A 22926-nucleotide genomic window follows, 5' to 3' on the forward strand; every position below is an offset into this window, starting at 1 on the left:
GTGTGTGTGTGTGTGTGTGTGTGTGTGTGTGTTTTAGACAGAGTCTCACTCTGTCACCCAGGCTGTAGCACAGTGGCACAATCTCAGTTCACTGCCACCTCCACCTCTCAGGCCGAAGTAGTCCTCCTGCCTCAGCCTCCCAAGTAGCTGGGATTACAGGTGCCTGCCACCACACCTGGCTAATTTTTGCATTTTTAGTAGAGACAGAGTTTTCAGGCTAGTCTCAAACTCCTGACCTCAAGTGATCCTCTGGCATTGGCCTCTCAAAGTGCTGGGATTGTAGGCATAAGCCACTGCGCCTGGCCCAGTATGTCCTCTTTTTTGATACATGCATTCAGTGCTGTAAATTCCCCTGTAAGCACTGCTTTTGCTCCATCCCACAAACTTCTATAAGTTTTGTTTTCATTTAATTCAAAATGTTTTTTGATTTTCTTGAGAACTCTTTTTACTCATTCTGTAATAGGAGTGTGCTATTTAATCTTGGACTATTGTGGAGATTAACCAGTCCTTTTACTTTAATTGACTTACAGTTTATACATCTGTCGATTCCTAGATTAAAGCTAATAGGAGTGTGCTATTTAATCTTGAACTATTTTGGAGATTAACCAGTCCTTTTAATTTTATTGACTTCTAGTTTAAGTCTGATTTGTAGATTCAAGCTGCCCTCCAACGTTTTATGGTTTCTTATTCTTTGAAATTTGTTAAGGTATATTTTATCACACAGAATGTGTTGTGACTTTGTGAATGTTTTATTTGAATTTAAGAAGAATGTGTATTCTGCTGCTGCAGGCTACACTTCCAAAAACAAATGGAGGTTGAAAATGCAGTCTTTATGAGATGAAGACCCAGGGATACAGAGTTGACTCTTACATACCCTGGTTACACAGGGTAATTTGTGGAGCTTTAGTATGTGTGGATTTTGGTGTCTTCTGGGGTACTAGAACCAATCCCCCATGAATATCAAGGGATGACTATATATTCAGTTGGTTGATGGTGTTGTTGATTTTGATTTCCACTGTTTCTATGTTTTTATTGATTGATATTAAATTCTACTCGGCTACTGAATTCATCTATGTTTCCTTGGTGTTCTGCCTTTTTTTGCCTTATTTATCCGTTGTTAGGTGCGTAAATGTTAAGGATTGTTATGTCTTCTTGGAGAGTGGACTTCCTTGTTACTATGTAATGCTGCTCTTTATCCCAGAAAACGTTGCTTGGCTTGAAGTCTGATGTGTTTCCTGCTTTTTTTAAAATTACAATTAGCATACATTTTATCTTCTCATAGCATCTACTTTTAATATTTTTAAAAAATATTTTAAGTGAGTTTTTTAATTAGTAGGAGGAGTACACTCTAAAATAACAATAAATAGTATAGTAAATACATAAATCAGTAACATGGTCATTTATTATCATTGCTATGTTATACTGTTCTGCACTTCTAGGCAACTGAAGTTTATTTACATTGACATCACCACAAACGCAAGTATTCCATGGCACTAAGACTTTAACATGGCTGTGATGCCACCTGGGATAAGAATTTTTCAGGTCCATTATAACGGTATGGGACCACTGTAATTTACACAATCTGTCATTTACTGAAAAAGTTGTTAGGTGGAATGTGACTTTAATTGGATTAGTATCTGCTGGTTTTGTTTGTTGCCATTTTTCTTTGTTTCTATTTTTGTCTCTGACTTGTTTCCACCTTTTGTGGTTTTAACAGAGCATTATGTAAGATTGCATTTTCACTCCTGTCTTAGTGTCACTTACTCTTTTTTTTTCTCCCACCCAAAACAGTTTCACTCTTGTTGCCCAGGCTGGAGTACAATGGAGTGATCTCTGCTCACTGCAGCCTCCGCCTCCTGGGTTCAGGCGATTCTCTTGCCTCAGCCTTCTGAATAGCTAGGATTACAGGCATGTGCCACCACGCCCGGCTAATTTTTGCATTTTTAGTAGAGATGGGGTTTCATCATGGTTTCAAACTCCTGAGCTCAGGTGATCCACTCACCCCGTCTCCCAAAGTACTGGGATTACAGGCGTGAGCCACCACGCCCAGCCTGTCATTTAGCTCTTAATTGTGCACTAATAGAAGTCCACTATACTATAAAGCAGCACTATTGCTCTTTACCCCTTCACTGGTAGTGAGCGTACTTTAGAATAATAAAATAATTCTAATTTTACTTCCCTCTCCCTGTATCATTCTTGTTATTCATTTCACTTATATTGTTTTAAATGAACTGTTAATTTGTTAGATCAACTAAGAATTTTTATAAGTATTTATATTACCTCCACTTACCCCTTTTTTGATACTCTTCTTTTCTTTGTGCGTATTGAGTTTCTAACCATTGTCAGTTTCCTTCTCTCTAATAATTTGTTTTAGCATTCATTACAAAGCAGGTATGTTGGCATTAACTGCTTTCCTTTTTTATTTTTCTGAGTAGGTCGTTTTGTGTTCTTCATTTTGGAAGGACAATTTATCAGGGTATAAAGTCCCTGGTTGGTGGTTTTTGTTTTTTTTCTCCTGCAAACATTAGAGACATTTTACTCCTCTTCTTACTTTAAGGAGAAGAGATAGGTAATATTTATCATTGCTGTCTAATTTTTTTTTCCTTCTAGTTTCTTTCAGTATTTTTCTTTATCTTATATAGTCCAAAAATGATATGCCTATGTATAAATGTGTGGGCATTTATTCTGCCCGGTGTTCCATGAGCCTCCACCATCTGTGGTTTTGTGTCTGAGATTAATTTGTGGATATTCTCATTTTGTTTCAAATATTTTATTTTTCTTATTCTGTAATTCCCTTTATAGGTAATTCACACTTTTTGACTTTTTTTTTTTTTTTTTTTCATTTTTCAATTTAGGAAGTTTCTGTTGGTAACCTCAAGCTAAGAGATTCTTTCCTCAGTATTGTTTATTTTACCAGTAAGTCTTCAAAGGTATTCTTCTTTTCTGTTACATTATTTTCTATCTCTAGCATCTCTCTTTGGTTCTTAGGAGTTCTCTGTCTTTCCTTTACGTGTTTCTGCCGTCTGCTCTGTCAGTTAAATCTCTTAGGATCTTAATTACAATTATCTTAAATTCCTAGTCTAACATTCGCAACATCCATGTCATAATTGAGTTTGGTTCTGATGCTTGCTGTCTCTTCCAACTGTGTTTTTTTGCCTATTTGGTTATTTTTTTCTTGATATCCATACCTGGTTACTAGATGTACTAGATGTGTATGCCACCACACCCAGCTAAGTTTTGTATTTTTAGTAGAGACAGTGTTTCACCATGTTGGCCAGGCTGGTTTTGAACCCCTGACCTCAGGTGATCCTCCCCGCCTTGGCCTCCCAAAGTGCCAGGATTACAGGTGTGAGCCACCATGCCCAGCCACATTTTTGTTTTTAAAAATTATTATTAATATTAAGGCCAGGCCTGGTGGGGCGCCGTGGCTCACTTTTGTAATCCCAGCAATTTGGGAGCACAAGATGGGCAGCTTACTTGAAGCCAGGAGTTGAAGATTAGCCCAGCCAACATGGCCAAACACCCCCGTCTCTACAAAAAATTAACTGGGCCTGCTGGCACGCACCTATAGTCCCAGCTGCTCGGGAGGCTGAAGTGTGAGACTTGCATGAAAAAAGAATTTTTTTTTTCGAGACAGAGTCTGCCCTGTTGCCGAGGCTGAAGTGCAATGGTGTGATCTTGGCTCACTGCAAACTCTGCCTCCCAGATTCAACTGATTCTCCTGCCTCAGCCTCCCGAGCAGCTGGGACTACAGGCGTGTGACACCACACCTGGCTAACTTTTGTACTTTTAGTAGAGACAGGGTTTTGCCATGTTGGCCAGGCTGGTCTCAAACTCCTGACCTCAAGTGATCCATCTGCCGTGGCATTTCAAAGTGCTGGGATTATAAGCATGAGCCACCGCACCTGGCCAAAAAGTTATTATAAATATTATTTGCCATTTTCCTATTCTCATACCTTCATCCTGTCTGTGTTAAATTTGAAACTCATTGTTTGTAAATGGCATATAGTGAGTTTTGTTTTTTTTAACCCATGGTTGTCTTTACATACTGCATTGAGGAAAATTATTGACCTGTTTGGGATTATGTGATTTATCTTTTAAAATTTCACATTGACATATCAGTTGGATGTTTGAAAATATCTATATAATTTTCTTCAGTTTCTCTGTTTATTTACAATAGGCACATGTGACGTCTAGTGTCGACATTTTGCTACTTAGTTGAAATGTGGACATCCCTTATATCTATTTCCTTGCCCTGTTACCTTCCCCACTTTAAAAATAAGTTTGTTGTATCAGATACTTTTCAAAAAATAGCGAAGCATAGTTTTATAAACTTACATGTTGAAATCTTATTTTGGGTACACATATGTCTGCTCTTTTTTTTTTCTTTCAGATTCTCTAAGATTCCTTTTTATCATTTCTTTTTGAAGAACTCAATTTTTATCATACTTTTTGTGGTAGGTTGGCTACCAACGGATTTCTTTATCGAGAATGTCTTTATTTTTCTTTGTTCCTGACATACATTTTTACCAGATATAATTTATGTTGAAAAGTCTTTTCTTTCAGCAGTTGACTAATACACGATTTCCTTTTTTGTTTCTGGTTTCAGGTGGGAAATTCATATTTGCCATAGATATTTTTGGATTTATCCCATGGAGCTTTGCTCAGCCTTTTTTGTTTTTTGTTTTTTGAGATAGAGTCACCCTCTTGTCACCCAGGCTAGAGTACAATGGCTCAATCTCAGCTCACTGCAACCTCCACCTCCCTAGTTCTAGCAATTCTCCTGACTCAGCCTCCTGAGTAGCTGAGATTATAGGTGCCTGCCACCAAGCCTGGCTGATTTTTGCTATTTTTAGCAGAGGCAGGGTTTCACTATCTTGGCCAGCTGGTCTCAAGCTCCTAACCTCATGTGATCCACGCACCTCAGCTTCCCAAAGTGCTGGGATTACAGGTGTGAGCCACCACATCCAGCCTGCTCAGCCTTTTGAATAGGTTTATGTCTGTTGACAATTTGTGACATTTAGCCATAATTTTATCATTTACTCTTTTTGTCACATGTGCTTCATATTTATGAATGCTTATGTTGTAAATGCTTGATATTTCATTATTGGTCCATAGGTCTTCATTTTATGTATATATTTAATCTGATTTTTTCATTGTTGTGCAAATGTAAATTCTGTTGCCAAGTCCTCAAGTTCATTGTAACAGAGGATTATGTTCTCTTTTCATTTCTGCTGTGCTACTGAGCTGTTCAGTGAGTTTTGTTGTAGCATCTTTAAATTTTATAATTCAGTTTCTTTCATTTTAAACTTGTATTTCTTTACTGAGATCTGTATTGTTTTCATTTGTTTCAAGGGAATTTGAAGTGATTATTGAAGCATTTTTGTGATGTAGATTCTGTCTCTGCTCTTCCAGACTGTGGTTCTAAAGAAAATTCCTTTGTAAGAGATTGGTGGTTCTATATTATTCTGTTTGTTTATTTAGTGTTCCTTCAGGTTCTCACTCTAATGGTGCTGTTTCACGGGAAGAGGATGCTCTCCACAGCCAGGCTGACTGCTGCCTCTTTGTGTGGGGGAAGGTAGTCTCAGCATTACGGGGATGAAAGGACACTCAGAAAAGGACTTTTGAATATGCCATTTATTAAAACGGATCCACTAGGTTCTTTTACTTTTTTGGGTGCTCTACTGTTTTGTATTTTCAGTGATGGTAATGAGCCTGGTCATGCTATTCTTTTAGGTGGGAGGTCCTAATACTGTCACTACGTTGGTCCAGACCCAGAATGCCTAGCAAGTTTACATGTCCAGTTCTGGTTTTCTAAACTGTCCTTTGGTTGTGTCTCAAATGGCTTCCAGGACTTGTCTAGTCAACTGATTTTGACAGTGTTCTCTGTGTATAATACAGTGATGATAGCATTGTGCTTCCAAAAAATGATAATGAGCAGTTGGACATTTATGCAGAAAAAATGTGGATCTCTACCTCACACTGTACACAAAATGGATCACAAGCATACAAATATATAAGAACTTGTCTTTATTATTAGTTTTTAGATATAACACTTTGTACCATCCTTGTGAAAAAAATACTTATATTTGATAATTAGCATTAAAATCTTTTGCTCTCAGAAATACTGTTAAAAGATTGAAAAGATGAAGGGCCGGGCGTGGTGGCTCACACCTGTAATCCCAGCACTTTGGGAGGCCGAGGTGGGCAGATCACGAGGTCAGGAGATCGAGACCATCCTGGCTAACACAGTGAAACCCCGTCTCTACTAAAAATACAAAATATTAGCTGGGTGAGGTGGCGGGCACCGGTAGTCCCAGCTACTCGGGAGGCTGAGGCAGGAGAATGGCGTGAACCCCGGGGGCGGAGCCTGCAGTGAGCCGAGATCGTGCCATTGCACTCCAGCCTGGGCGACAGCAAGACTCTGCCTCAAAAAAAAAAAAAAAAAAAAAAGAAAAGAAAAGATGAGCCATAGACTGGGAGAAAATATGTAAAAATGACATATTCAATAAAGGGCTTTATAGAATGATACAAGAAACTTGTAAAACCCAACAGTAGTAATAATAAGAAAATATTTAAAATGGTGAAAATATATGAAGAGAAACACATTGAAGAAGACACTCAGATTGCACGTAAATATGAAAAGATGTTACTAGGTAAATTCATGTTAAAACAAAAAATAAGTTAGTACTATTAGTATACAACTGTTAGAAAGTCTAAATTTTTAAGAGCCTAACAATATTATGTCTGGTAAGTTACATAGTAACATAAATAAATAATCCATTGCTTTTGGTAACGCAAATTGAAACAGTCATTTTGAAAGACAGTTTCTTGTAATACTAAATACAGACTTTACGTATCACTCAAGTCCTTCTGCACATTTTCCAAACTGACTTGAAAGTCTATTTCCTAACAAAAATCTGTGTATGAATGCTTATTCCTAACTGCTGCATAATGGAAACTACCAAGATACATTTCACTAGGTGAGTGTGTAAAACTGTGCTAATACATACTATTTAATATTACTAAATATTGCAAAGGAATGAACTATGAATTCATGTACCAACAAAGATGAATCTTAAATACACATTGTTAAAGAAGCCATTACAAAAAGACTCCATACTTTGTTAATCTATTTATTTGGCATTTTGTAAGTATAGTAATGAGATCAGGCGTTTTCAGGGAGTTTAGAGAGGGGTGATAATTAGATGAAGCCCCCAGGCTATGTTAGAATAATCAAATCATTTTGCATGCTGCTGTATTGTTGGATATATGACATTATCTTGGATACATTAGCTTATTTAAGACAACATCTAACTTTAGAGCCTAAAGAATGAACCTTAAATGTATATAAAATTTTTTTAAAAAATTGTGAGGTCAGGAAATTCCAGAATGGAACATAGACTATATCCAAATAAATTTTGTTATAAGTGTATCACATCATCTCTTTGAAGAGAGTAATGGGAGAAATCTGCTGATCTTTGGAAATGGAACTACATTTAAACAAAATAAAACAATCTTATGCCAAGAATTGTGCTGTTAGTGGGAAAGTTGTTATGGGTATACATTTTAGAAATTCAAAAACTATAACATACTGACATTCTACAAATAAGACAATGAAATAAGAAAGAAAATAACAGAAAAATAGAGGAGGAGAAAAAGAAATGAGAAGATGAAATAGGAAAATAAGAAATTCTGCAAATAAGAAAACGAATGGTACTCTTGGGAGCAGTTTATTCCCTGTTGAGGTAGGAGTCTACAAATAGGCCATTGGGGGATACTAGAATGAACTATGGGAAATGGATTATATCTGGTGATATCAGTATGAACTCATGTGTGGATTAAGATATTATTAGATAGCTTATATGTAAATATACCTATAGATGTATGTAAATTAACTATCATGTATACGTATATATCTGTATATCCTTGTTCTGTCAGCCAAGATGAACTGAAGTAGTGATGCCACAGTATCAGCAAGCACACCTACTGCCCGGATCTTTGTTACTAATACCGTTCTCTAGTGAAAGGAACTAGTACTCCTTGGAGAAATGGCTGATTCTAGGACTGGTGCATGAGTCTTAAGTATTATTAACTCAAGAATTGCTTGGGGATATGGAGTGAGGGCACCATGTCATTTGGATGAAAATGTTTTTTAAATGTTTATGGTTATTCTTTATTTTAATATTTTCAGTGGATATATTTTTGTGGCTTAAAATAAATATAAAAAGCTAAAACAAAAGTCTTACTGTTTTCTCTGTCATTATAGTTCCCAAACCGCTTTGCTAATGAGAACACTTTTATATACTAATTTCTCTAAAAATTTTCAGAATTTAGGGTATTGAGGATGTAAGCACGTATTTTGTTTTGTTTTGTTTTAAAGACAAAGTGAAGTAAGGTGGGCTGGGCACAGTGGCTCAGGCCTGTAATCCCAGCACTTTGGGAGGCTGAGGCGGGCAGATCACGAGCTCAAGAGATCAAGACCATCCTGGCCAACATGGTGACACCCCATCTCTACCAAAAATACAAAAATTAGCTGGCTGTAGTGGCATGCGCCTGTAATCCCAGCTACTCGGGAGGCTGAGGCAGGAGACTCTCTTGAACCCAGGGGAGGTTGCAATGAGCTCTCAAAAAATGAAAATATAAAAAAAATAAGCCAGGCAGAAAAGGACAAATGCTATGATCTACCTGTATGAAATATCCAGAATAGACTAATTTAAAGATCTAAAGTAAAGGTTACCAGGGGCTGCAGTCAGAAGAGAATGGGGAGTTAATAAAGTGACAGATTTTGTATTTTGAGTGGTGAAAAGGCTTTGAAAATAGTGATGATGGTTACACAACACTGTGAGTGTACTTAAATGGTACACTTAAAAATAATAAAATGTGCTTTCAGAGGCTGAAGCAAGAGGATTGCTTGAGGCCAGGAGTTCAAGACCAGCCTGGGCTTATATCTATGTATAGGTTTATGTATAAACCTTTTCATAAGGCAGCATACTATACTGACTGTATTTCTTGTTTTTTGTTTGTTGGTTTGTTTTATAACTAGTGAAATAAACATCCCTTGACATTTACTATTTTTTTCTTCTTTTATCTTTAAGACTATAGGCACATGCCACCATGCCCATCTAGTTTTTAAAACATTTTTTGTAAAGATGGGGTCTTGTTAGGTGGCACATGCAGGCCTCAAACTCCTAGCCTAAAGAAATCCTCTTGCCTCAGTCTCTTAAGGCATATTTTATGTGCTTTTAAGTGTGCCATTTAGTAGCATTAAGCACATTCACAGTATTGCGTAACTATTGCCACTGTTTCCATAACTTCTTTTATCATTCATAATACAAAATCTGTACTTACTAAGTCTTCATTTTCTTCTGACTTCAGCCTGTGATATCCTTTGCTTTATGTCTTTGAATTTGTCTATGTTGGGATACATCACACAAATGGATCATACAGTATTTATCTTTTTGTGTCTTGCTTATTTTGCTTAGCTTTGAATCTTCAGGGTTCATTCACATTTTCAGAACTTCATTATTTTTTATGCCTGAACAATATTTTGTTATACTTATTCACATTTATATTTTTGCTTATCCATTCATCTGTAAATGAACAGCTGGATTATTTCCATATTTTGGCAGTTGTGAATAATACTGCTATACACAACGGTATACAAGTGTTTATCTGAGTCTTTGTTTTCATTTGGGTATGTATCTAGTGGAATTGCTGAGGAATATAATTTTGTTTAGTATTTTAAGGAACCACCAAGCTGTTTTGCACAGAAGTTGTACTGTTCTTAATGGCAATACAAAAGGGTTCAAATTTCTCCATGTCCTTCATCCTGGTGGTTGTGAAATGATATTTCATTATTGTTTGATTTAGAGTACCGTTAGACTAATGGTTTTGAGCATCCTTTCCTGTGCTTATTGGCCACATGTATAGCTTCTTGGAGAAGTGTCTATTCAAATCCTTTGCCCTTTTTTGAATTGATTGTGAGGGGTTTGGTTGTCAAATTGTAGGAGTTCTAAATATATTCTGAATATTAATCCCATTGCCAGATACATGATTTGCTTATATTTTATCCCACTTCGCAGTTTTCACTATTTTGATAGTGTCTTTGATGCACAGAAGTTTTAATTTTGGAGAAGTCGAGTTTTTCTTTTTGTTACCTATGCTTTTAGTGTCATGTTTAATAAATCACTGTGAAATCCAAGGTGTGAAGACATCATGCAATTTTTTTTAGAGTTTTATTATTCAAGTCTTACATTAGGGCTTTGATTCATTTTCAGTTAATTTTTTATATGTAGTATAACATAAGGACCAATTTTCATTATTTTCAATGTGGATATTGAATTTTTCAAGCACCATTTGTTTAGAACACTATTTTCCATTGACATGTTTTGGCACCTCTGGTGAAAATCAGTTTACCATCTGTGTGGGCATTTTATTTCTGGGCTCTCTTATTGTTATACCAATACCACATTGTTTCATTTACTATCATTTTTTAGTCAGTATGAACTTTGAATGTGCAAATTCTTCACTTTATTTTTTCAACAGTTACTTGGCTGTTTTTGGCCCTTTACAATATGAATTTTAGGATGAGTTTTTCAGTTTCTGCAAATCAGTATGCAATTTTCATAGGGATTGTTTTACATCCGTAAACTGCTTTGGAAGGTGCTGTCATTGCAAAAGTATCGAGAATTTCAGTTCATGAACACAGAATGTCTCTTGTTGATTTGTGTCTTTAATTTCTTTTAGCATTGTTTTATTGTTTTCAGTGTACAGGCATTTTGCTTTTGGTACGTTTATTCCTTCAAAATTTTTTTCTTTTTTATCTTGTTAATAGAATTGTTTTCTTAATTTTCTTTTCAAGTTGTTAATTGCTACTGTTAGTGTACAGTAATCCTTCTCATCCCCATACCCCCACAACTTCTCCATCGGCTTTACTTATGGGAGACACACTTCAAGACTTTTCCTTAGGTTACCTGAAAACTCAAATAGTACTGGACACTATATATGGATCACGGTTTTCAAGCTGATAGTGAAGACAGCAACTAAGTAGGAGACTTAGCAGCATGTACAGGGTGGATACATATATATAATGCAGGTACACTGGCAAAAGTGACAACTTACGTTCCCAGTGGCACGAATGTTGTGAGATTTCATAATGCTCTAAGAACAGCACATGGTTTAAAACTTATAAATTGTTTTATTTCTGGATTTTTTTTATTTACTATTTTTGGACTTCATTTGCATGTGGGTAACTGAAAGTGAAACTGCAGATAAGGAGGGACTAAAGTACAACTAATTTTTGAATGTTGATTTTGAATCTGGCAACTTTGCTCTGTGTGCGTGTGTGTGTGTGGTGTGCGTGTGTGTGGTTTTTGTGTATGCTTAATAATTTTTTATATAGATTATGTCACCTCAGGAAAATGAACTTATTTGCTTTTCTGACTTGGATGCGTTTTATTTCTTGTCTAATTGCTTAGCTAGAACTTTCATTACTAAGTTGAGTAGAAATGTGATTTTGGTTTCCTTTGTAGTTCTTGATAGCAGGGGAAAAGCTGTCAGTCTTTTCACTGACATATTTGGAGGGCTTATCACATAATGGCCTTACATTGAAGAATCTCCCTTCCATTTATAATTTTTGAGGTTTGGGTTTAGTATTTTGTTTTGGAGACAGGCTCTAATTCTGTCGCTTGGCTGAAGTGCAGTGACTCAATCTTGGCTCCCTGCAGCCTCCACCTCCCAGGTTCAAGCACTTCTCCTTCCTAACCTTCCTGAGTAGCTGAGATTACAGGATTACAGGTGTGCAACACTATGCCCAGTTAATTTTTATGCTTTTAGTAGAGATGGGGTCTCACCGTGTTGTTCAGGCTGGTCTTAAACTCCTGGGCTCAAGCGATCCACCCACCTTGGCCTTTCAAAGTGCTGGGATGACAGCCATATGCCACCTCGCCAAGCCAATTTTTTTTTGTTTAATCATGAAAAAGTGATGCATTTTGTCATGCCCTCTGCCCCCCTGCCCCTGCTTTTTTGCATTGAGATAGTTAGCCATTTTTAATTGTAATTTTTTGCAGTTAAAATATTTTGAATGTTTTACTTTACATTTTCTTTCCGTCTGATACTCCCCAGTGGTCTCTAGGGCCCTATTTGAAAATAAGTGTTTTTTTAATGAATTTAAGTGCTTATAAATTTTACTTCATTTTTCATTACTTGTGACTTTTGCTTTCACCTGTTTTTGGTCAGTTTTGCTATTCGCATATGTGTGTGAGAGAGGGAGAAAGAGAGAAAAATAGTGTTGTTTACCTCTCACTTTTTTCTCTGTCAGTTTTGGTTACATTTATTTTCAGTCCCAGTTTACACAGCATTGATTTAGTTATATTGCTCTGCTAATTTGTTACAATCATTAGTAGCTCTTGAAATAGCACTCTATCGTTTTGTTATTTTATTTTAAAAATGTTAAAGCTTCTTAGGCAGCTGAGATTATAAGTACAAGCCACTTTCTTACTGCATTGTTTAGCATGGTTTTGCTACGTATATCTCAGATTCAATATTTATTGGTTTTATTTTAGTTTGAAGGAGTTGAGTTTAAATAACTGTAACAATAATAGGTTTTAGCTGTATTAGTACTTTGTGAGTAGAGCTGTGCAAATGGTTTTACTTAGAAAATTGCTTATAACCTTAAATATTACAAACATTGTTACTTTATGGAAAATGTAATGTCCTTAAAATTATAAATACTTTTAAAGAGTATTTTCCAGAACTGTATATTTTAAATTCTGAATTTAAATTTTAAACACTTTTTTGATTCTGTCCTTTTTGCTAAGAACAGTAGTTTGTAAAGAATAGTGGTTCTTGATCTATTAAGAAATTACTGTTCTCTTTGGAAGCATTTCTAGGCTAATATTGCATTTTCTGGTAGAATACCTGTAGCTTTATGAATGTTACTTAAATAAAGTTAGAGGTTGCAATTTTTTTGTGGCATTTGAGATACAGATTTTTTTTAAATGTTGGAATATTTGGTTACACCTTGTTATATTTAATGTGAGTTTATTTGCTGTAATCTGAAACATGGCTGGCCTGGCAAAATAAATATTCAGTTAAAATATTAGCACTTTTTACTTTGTTACTTTTTTATGGTACTAGAAACTTCTTAAACATTATTAGTATGTAAATCTTCATATGCTAGCTATTTTAATAATATTGTAATATTACTTTATTTTTTATTATCACATTTATAATTTTTAATATTCATTACATATTGATTTATTATTTAAGTTACTTATAAGTTAAGTATGGCCATGTATATATTGTTAAAATCAAGAGTATTTTTATGTTAATATTTGTCTGTTTTTCTCTAAACATTCTTCTTCCTTTGCTCTTTAGAGGCAGTATCATTCTGCAAAGGAAGCATACGAACAACTTTTACAGACGGAAAACCTTCCTGCACAAGTAAAAGCAGCTGTATTGCAACAGTTAGGTACATGAAAACTTTTATTATACATTACATTAATTTGAAGAGATTTTCCTTTTGAGGTTCAATTTCTTTCCCTCTCGTTAGACATTCGTTTTCATTTAAAGTCTACGGTTTAAGACTAAATGTGACATTTAATTATTACATATTATTTTGAGGTAAAATTTTAAATAAATAATTTTATTACAGTAGTTCCCTGTTATCCCAGAGTTATATGTTCCATGATACTCTGGAAGCTGCAGATAGTTCCAAACGCTGTATTTTATTATCTTTTTCTAATCTTGTAGCTAATATGACTACTAAGTGACTACTGTCTGGGTAGCATAGACAGTGTGGATACACTGGACAGAGAGTGGGTAGTAGTTTGAGTTTTCATCATGCTACCCAGAGTGGCATGCAATTTAAAACTTACATTTTATTTCTGAGATTTTTCCATTACATATATTTTGGGACTGGAAGACTGAAACCATAGAAAGCAAAAATGAAGGTAATGGGGGACTACTGTATAAATGTTTTCTTCTGTAAGTGTATTTTCATTGTTGGTAAACATAGTATCAAGCACACTCCTTCTCACCATCTGTATAAACATAGTGCTTAGTGCCAGCCGGGTGCCTGTAATCCCAGCACTGTGGGGGTCAGCATGGTCAGATCACTTGAGGTCAGGAGTTTGAGACCAGCCTGACCAACATGGTGAAACCCCATCTCTACTAAAACACAAATTTAGCCAGGCATGGTGGCATGCATTTGTAATCCCAGCTACTTGGGGGGCTGAGGCACGAGAATCACCTAAACCCAGGAGGCAGAGGCTGCAGTGAGCTGAGATTGCACCAGTGCACTCCAGCCTGGGAAACAGAACAAGACTCTGTCTCAAAAAAAAAAAAAAAAAGAAAAAGAAAAAAAACAAGACCGGGCGCGCAGTGACTCAGCCTGTAATCCCAGCACTTTGGGAGGCCAAGGCGGGCAGATCACGAGGTCAGGATATGGAGACTATCCTGGCTAACACGGTGCAACCCCATCTCTAGAAAAAAAATATATATATATATACAAAAAAATAGCTGGGCATTGTGGCGGGCACCTGTAGTCCCAGCTACTCGGGAGGCTGAGTCAGGAGAATGGCGTGAACCTGGAAAGCGGAGCTTGTAGTGAGCCGAGATCGCGCTCCTGCACTCCAGCGTGGGCAACAGAGTGAGACGCCGTCTCAAAAAAAAAAAAAAAAGATAATGCTTAGTGCAGCTAGTATTGGATTCTGGACATTATCCCCTACTTCCTGACCACAGGATGAAGTTTGAGTTAAGTAAATTAAATAAAGATTATCACACAGCTGGTAAGTGGATACTAAACTTGCTTTATAGTTGTATTGATATATGATCAGTGGAAACATTTCACCTAAAATTATAGAACATCTTACTGGGTTTTCTTGTCAAAAATCTGTTACCTTCTCATATTGAAGATAAGGTAATGCAGTGTTTGAAAGTAGTATAAAATAATATGTTATCATATAGAATATAGCAAGCCCCCTTCCCAGTAATTAATTTTGTTGCTTATCTATCTTGATTGTATTTGCTATTTGGGTTAATATTTGTTGATAGTCCTGCAGTACAGTTATTTTTTGGCTTTGGTCTAAGCAAATAAAATCTCAATTTTTATTCAAGTTGGTGGTAATAGAAATTTTTTATAATGTCACTGTTTTATCCATAATTTCAAAAGCAATTAAGCAGAGTTTTGCTTAGATGCTTTTGCAAAGCTAATTTTATACACTTGAATTAAGTCACAGCTGACTGTTTTTGATTTGACTTCAGCATTTAGCATATATTATCTATTAGATTTCAATTGTTTATGTAGCTGTAGTTCATAATCTATTTATTAAACGAAAACTCTTACGGCTCTTTGAACCTACTTTTCATTTTGCTTTTTCCGTATAGCCTGGAAGTTTTGTTGTGATTGTTTATCTAATGCTGTGACATTTATAATGCTATTATTATAAATAAATAATGTCAGTAATGTACGAGGCCTTTTGTATGTTGTTTAAAGTGTTGTTATATATTATTTTGAGATTTTATAAAAGATTATATTTTAGGTAAAAGTCGAAAGCAGCTATTAAAAAGAATATAAATGGGCCAGGTGTGGTGGCCCATGCCTGTAATCCCAGTACGTTGTTGAGAGGCTGAGGTGTTCAGATCACTTGAGGCCAGGAGTCTGCAACCAGCCTACCCAACATGGTGAAATGCCATCTCTAATAAAAATACAAAAATTAGCCAGGCATAGTGTCCCATTCCTGTAATCCCAACTACTTGAGGGGTTGAGGCAGAAAAATCTCTTGAACCTAGGATGCAGAGATTGTAGTGAACTGAGGTTGTGCCACTGCACTCCATCCTGGGCAATAGAGTGAGACTCCATCTCAACAACAGCAGAAAGAATGTAAATGAATTATCTTTGATTACGTAAGCATTTTTGTTATTCTTTGGATGTAAGCATGGGGTTGAAAGTTGTTTTTAAAATTCTCTCACTGCATGGTAACCTTTAAAGGACAGTAAATTTATCAATTTTATACTTATAATTTATAACTTGCATTTTTTTCCAAATTTATAAAAGATAATTTGATTTGTCATCTCTATGTCAATCCGGTTCCTAAAATCATTTAGTTATGTGTGTGTGTGCTTTAATATCCCTTTTTAGCTTTGATTGTATCATTTTGTGTGAAATAAAGTTCTCTAAACTTTGTTTGGTAGTTTTAAATTTTGGGAAAATGTGATCTAAGTTAAATGAATAAATTACTGAAAAAGTAATTTGCTGTTTCCTACATGATTTTCTTGAAACTGAAGAAGTAGAATGATTAGTAAATGCTTGTAACTTCTTAATTATAGGTTGGATGCATCATAATATGGATCTAGTAGGAGACAAAGCCACAAAGGAAAGCTTTGCTATTCAGTATCTCCAAAAGTCTTTAGAGGCAGATCCTAATTCTGGCCAATCGTGGTATTTTCTTGGAAGGTGAGATGAAACACTTGTGCTATCTAGAGTTTATTTGTAATGGTGCATGCCTGTAGTCCCAGCTGCTTGGGAGGCTGAGGCAGGAGAATCACCTGAACCAGGGGACAGAGGTTACAGTGAGCTGAGATCTTGCCGTTGCACTCCAGCCTGGGCAACAGAGTGAGACTCTATCTCAAAAAAAAAAAAAAGGAAGTAAAATTACTTTCAATAATATCATACTTCTATAGCTCTGTAAGGAAAGTAGGATTCACAAAGGGCTTTCCCTGAGTCATATGAATTTAAGGCATGTGGGTGTGGTTTGGTTTTAACATTTTGAGCTAAAATTTTCACAGAACACTTTCTTTACTTCTCAAATGAAGGTAATTAACCTGCTTTGGTTTCATGGAAAATTTTTCCTCTGCTTTTACTTTTTTCAGTCTCATCTACTGCCTTCTGATTTAATGCTTCTAATGTAATTTGTGCTGAAAAAATGGTGTGTTAAAAGTTATACTTTAAAAGTTATTAAAGCTCTGCATAAGGACATTGGGTGTTAGTAAAATACATAGGCATCTGATAATTTGTCATTATTTAGGGCTGTGTTGAATATTTATTTAGCTTTTCAGTTGGATTGTACATATCAACGTGAAATGGGGATGTCGTAATGCATTTGTAATGACACTGGTTATTGCCTCAGTTAAAATAGTCTCCTGGAGTCACAGAACTATATAATGTTAAATGTGGAAGAGATTAGGGGAATACCTTTGTTCACTCTTTCATTTTATAGATGTAGGAAGTAAGTCCAGAGGAATAAAATGTTTTCCTCAAGGTGACATGTAATTATTATCAGAGAAGGAGTTGCAACTCAAATTTACCCTGTGCTTTTTGTATTACTCTAGATTACCACAGAGGAGCCTAGACATGTTGCATTCAAGGGAAAGTTTTTGGTGACTGGACTCAGACTTGTGTTTTGGTGCATTGGCTTTCTAGTTTGCACTTTTTGGAAATGGAATTGGAAAATGTTGGTCTGAGAAAATACTGCTTATTTCTTACAGCATTAGCCAGATTTGTCTGATAATCTGAAATTGGTTTTAGGAAAATTTATTTATTTCGATTAACATTCACACACTTTCTGGTGTCTGTCGCTGTTACATTTACATTAAGCATCTTCTTACCAACAACTCCCCTCCCTGACAGTAGTTTGTATGTGTCCTCTAAATATCTCTGTTTCAGTTACTGGCATTTCTTGTATTTCCCAGGCCATTAATGACTCATTCTGTAGACATGTTTCTACACCTCCCTTATATGCATCCTGTGTTCTTAAATCACTCTCCCATAGGAGTAAATTCCAAATTAAAATCTCTGACTTTAAGTTAGGTTATAATTTGGTACCACATCTGGTTGTTTTTACTGAACATTACTAAAGTCCTCACATCACATCTAAATTAGCATTTTTAAAAACCTTATTCCTGGTGTTCTTTAGTAACTTTCCTGATTTGTGTGTGTGTGTGTGTGTGTGTGTGTGTGTGTGTGTGTGTGTGTTTTCTTTTGTTCATTTTTAAATGGTAACTGCAGTTTTCCCAGTGAACCAGGCTTAAAACAATTGCCCCCCCAGCCCCTATTCTCTAATCACATCAAGTCTTTATTAATCCTTAAGTTTGATTATTTTTCCTCATCTTTTTCTTTCTTGCCATTTCTGTTATTTCTCCTGTAGTTCTTTACCAATGTCTAATATCGTTTTGTCTGTACACATTTATTTTCATTTTAATCATATTACTTGCCCTTTAAAATATATATCTCAAGTTGATAGCCTAGATTTAAAAATTTCCATTTGTAGGTTAAGTAATATTTGCACATATTTTTCAAACCTGTATGAAATGCCTCTTCTCATGTTTTCTGTTTTAATCTGTGATTCTCAGCTGTTTGGGATACATAAATTAGAAGAGATTGAGTAATCAACCTATAGTACCTGTACCAGTAAAGATACTGAAGGGTTTTTGCTGTTTTGTATCATTTAATGTCATAATAAAGTGAAATTATACAGATGGTTTCTTGGTAACCCGTGCACACACATAGAATTCCTCCATCATAAAGAATATAAAGTTAAAAACTTCGTATGTAGAAAACTACATGTTGATCATCATTTTTATAATAGATTTACTTTTTTAAACAAGTCACACAGATAACAAAGAATGATTGTTCTGAGTGTTATTAAGTGAAAGGGGAATATTAAATCCTAATATAAAAGTCATTATCAAAGGTACTTTTCTCTTTATAATTAACTCTGTTCTTATAATGTAGGAAGCCTGCATTCAAACTGTGTAAATAGAGAGCTTTATGTTTAACCCTCAATATTATAGTATTGAAGAAATCTCCAATAGTTTCAGAAAAGTTTATTAATATAACATATACTAGCTCTTTCAAGACAGTATTTAACAGCAAGTTACAATAGAGATTAAAATAAATCATATAATGTACATCGATAATGTAAAATCATAAAGTACACCAGTAATCATATTTACACATACACATATGCTTGCCCATTATTTTTTCTTCTTTGGAATACAGTTCATCTTTTTGGCAAATAAATTATTAATGGAATTGTATTTATTTATTTATATTTTTTCCTTTTAGGTGTTATTCAAGTATTGGGAAAGTTCAGGATGCCTTTATATCTTACAGGCAATCTATTGATAAATCAGAAGCAAGTGCAGATACATGGTGTTCAATAGGGTAAGGCTATGTATATAAAAGCAGTAGAAGTTTGCCTGATATACTGGATGATTGAAACATCTAATATACTGTGTAGTAAAATAAAATTAACTGGCTGGATGTAGTGGTTCATGCCTATAATCCCAGCACTTTGGGAAGCTGAGGCTGGTTAATCTCTTGAGTCCAGGATTTCAAGACCAGCCTGAGCAAAATGGTAACACTATTTCCATGAAAAAATTTTAAAAAAATAGACAGGCATGGTGGCATGTCCTATAGTCCCAGCTACGCAGGAGTCTGAGGTGGGAGGATTGCTTGAGCTGGGGAGGTCAAGGGTGTGGTGAGCCATGGAAACACCACTTCGCTGCAGCCTGGGCAACAGTGTGAGACATTGTCTCAAAAAAACAGAAAAATAAGTGAAAGTAACCAGTAGTTTTTGACAGCATTCTTTTTCTTTCCAGTGTGTTGTATCAGCAGCAAAATCAGCCTATGGATGCTTTACAGGCATATATTTGTGCCGTACAATTGGACCATGGGCATGCAGCAGCCTGGATGGACCTAGGTACTCTCTATGAATCCTGCAATCAGCCTCAAGATGCCATTAAATGCTACCTAAATGCAGCTAGAAGCAAACGTTGTAGTAATACCTCTACACTTGCTGCAAGAATTAAATTTCTACAGGTAAAAATTTTAAATAGTATATTTTAAATGACACATATATTCCTATAATAATTGGCAGGAGAAGGGTGGCTGGCAAGTTTGTCTATTTGTGTTTTGATGTTACCTTGTTTCCATACTTTGTAATATTTTGTGGTATTTTGCATTTAATTTTAAGTGAAATATGCAGTATGTAAACTATGTTTTTTTGCACATTTACTTTATTAATGCATATTTACATTTTACATTACTATGCATGAACTTTTTCAGTGTGCTTATCTACATTTTTAAGTTTTCATAGCATTGTAGAGAAAATAACAAATGCCATTTTTCACTCTTGCTTAAAATTTCATGAGAAGATACCTATGAGAACTGAAAAATAGAGCTTGTGTTTGTTCTGATTCTCACAAGAATATTCTAGTTGCCCTCTTTATATTTAACATCTACCTACAATCCCCAAATTTAGAATTTTTTTTAAATACCTATAACTCTGAGGAAGATTTAGTGGACTTGCTCTTAACTCAAGTAGGCTTGTGTTAAATTTGCTTTTTACATAATTTTTCCTAGGCTCAGTTGTGTAACCTTCCACAAAGTAGTCTACAGAATAAAACTAAATTACTTCCTAGTATTGAGGAGGCATGGAGCCTACCAATCCCCGCAGAGCTTACCTCCAGGCAGGGTGCCATGAACACAGCACAGCAGGTGAGAAGTTGGGTTATGTTCTGTAGGTGCCCAGCTTTAAGGGTTTTTTTTTTCACTCTTTAGTAATCAAGTTTATTTCACTAAATGAAGGATTGACTTTAAAATAGAGAAATCTTTTTTAATTAAAAAATTAAAAATAAAAATTTTTTAATTCCAAAGAGTTTTAGAAAATCAAAATAAAATTCTCTCTGATATGGGAAGAAATACGGGTGCCAGTGTAAAACCTTTGTATATTCTCATGATTTGAAAGTAATTTTTTAAGTGACTTCTCTATAGTTGTTTATTAAGTTTAAAAGATGAAACTTTTCTGAAGAAGACACACATTGCTCCCTTGGTGATTCATTTAATTATAATTTTGAATAATTACCATCAGTGATGTCCACATAGTGTTGAAAAGTATATAAAGTTTTATAATTTGAAGGAGTGAATTAGGAATATGTAGAACCATATTTTTGTCTTACTTCTATGATCCTTAGGCTTATAGAGCTCATGATCCAAATACTGAACCTGTATTAAACCACAGTCAAACACCAATTTTACAGCAATCCTTGTCACTACTCATGATTACTTCTAGCCAAGTAGAAGGCCTGCCCAGTCCTGCCAAGAAGAAAAGAACATCTAGTCCAATAAAGGTATATGTACATTTTAGAGATATGGAAAATCCCAATCAAAAATGAAACTGACTCTTCTGAAATTGTGCCTGGACTGTATTTTAAGCTTGTGGACATCAGAAAGTGAAGCAATATTTCTATTCCATAATCTTTGCATCACATTAAACATAGACGGTAGGGAGAAGTTTGTGTTCATCACGTCATTTTATTCATTTCCCTGCTTTTACAGTTTTAACACAGTTTTTACCATCACTTCTGACAATGAAATAAATTGAATGTTGGATAGTAGTAGACCACCTTTCTACCTCTTTGAGACGTAATTTAAATGTGGGCCTTTTTTTCAAAATGTGTAAGTTTATGAATTAATTATGCATTTTTAATAATTTTTAATGACTTAAAAGGATAAGTCATATATATATATACACCTATTCCGATTCCTAGTCACTTGGTTCTCACTAGTTATAACTCTAAGTGTATGAAATTAAGCAAATATTCTTAATCTTTTACACTAAATTTTCCTTAGAATGGTTCTGATAGCTGGAATGGTGGCCAGAGTCTTTCACATCATCCAGTACAGCAAGTTTATTCATTGTGTTTGACACCACAGAAATTACAGGTATGAATTCTTTGACAATCTTTCCCCCAATTTGAAAGCAGTAGAAACAGTAAATGTTGTGTTTTAGGTATTAAGTGTCAAATTGAATGACAGTTAACTAAGTTAATATGAATATAATTAAAACGAGCCCACATTTTCCAGAATAATAGGAATCAGAATCCATTTTGTGAGAGGAGAGGAAACTTAGATGACATAAGGTGAAGGCACCTTCTAGTTTCTACCTCTAGTCACCTATTTTTAGTTTTTCATGGATAAGCAATGTTAACAATTTTTTTCTAGAGATGTAAATTGTGCATGTACAAACAAATATGTTTGCTTTTTTTTTTTTTTTTGAGACAGTCTGGCTTTCTTGCCCAGGCTGGAAGGTTGTAGCACGATATCAGCTCACTGCAGTCTCCACTTCCTGGGTTCAGGCCATTCTCCAGCCTCAGCCTACCAAATACCTGGTACTATAGGCATGCGCCACCATGCCCAGCTAAATATTTTGTATTTTTAATAGAGACGGGGTTCCACCATGTTGGTCAGGCTGGTCTTGAACTCCTGACCTCAAATGATCTGCCTACCTCAGTGTCCGAAAGTGCTCGGATTACAGGTGTGAGCCACTGCACCTGGCCAAGTCTCTTTTGTTTTTGTTTTGTTTTGTTTTGTTTTGTTTTTGAGATGGAGTTTCACTCTTGTTGCCCAGGTGTGATCTCCAAGTCTCTCTTTTCAAAATAGAATTGTAGGTACACTTTTACGTATATTTTAAGATCTTAGTTTTTTTGTTAAAGATGTATCTTGAGGATCTTTCTGTGTCTGTGTATTGCTTCTCTGTTCTTTGATTTATGATTGCATGGGGCAAATCTGTTATTTAAACAGATCCCAACTATTGGGCATTTACATGTTTTTCAGTAATTCTGTTACAAATAATGTTGCATTAAGCATTTTTATTATTATATGTTTTACGCTAAATAGCTTTGTCTTTGAATTTTTATTTCCCCATAATACATTTAACTAAAACCACACAAAACAGCTTTCCACAGAATTTTAGATTTTACTGCCTTTTTCAGACTTTTTTTTTTTTTTTTTTTATAATTTAGGTTTTAGGGTACATGTGCACAATGTGCAGGTTTGTTACATATGTATCCATGTGCCATGTTGATTTCCTGTACCCATTAACTTGTCCTTTAGCATTAGGTATATCTCCTAATGCTGTC

At 35.2% G+C, this 22926-nt stretch overlaps 1 protein-coding gene across 17 annotated transcripts in view; it reads left to right on the forward strand.

The window, feature by feature from the left end:
- Positions 1-22926, forward strand: part of LOC116811472 (histone demethylase UTY) — a 262322-nt gene that overhangs the window by 106449 nt on the left and 132947 nt on the right. For 6 of the 17 annotated variants that reach the window (XM_058434448.1, XM_032756500.2, XM_032756501.2 and 3 more), the window contains 7 exons: positions 13381-13474; positions 16333-16459; positions 19070-19168; positions 19606-19825; positions 20369-20503; positions 20980-21135; positions 21638-21730. In XM_058434448.1, the coding sequence (XP_058290431.1) occupies positions 13381-13474; positions 16333-16459; positions 19070-19168; positions 19606-19825; positions 20369-20503; positions 20980-21135; positions 21638-21730 (924 nt within the window). The remainder of the gene's footprint in view (positions 1-13380; positions 13475-16332; positions 16460-19069; positions 19169-19605; positions 19826-20368; positions 20504-20979; positions 21136-21637; positions 21731-22926) is intronic. The other 11 variants (XM_058434450.1, XM_032756504.2, XM_058434451.1 and 8 more) reach the window with 4 other exon arrangements.

This window comes from Hylobates moloch, unplaced genomic scaffold, assembly GCF_009828535.3.
Source record: "Hylobates moloch isolate HMO894 unplaced genomic scaffold, HMol_V3 SCAFFOLD_25, whole genome shotgun sequence".
NCBI lineage: Eukaryota > Metazoa > Chordata > Mammalia > Primates > Hylobatidae > Hylobates > Hylobates moloch.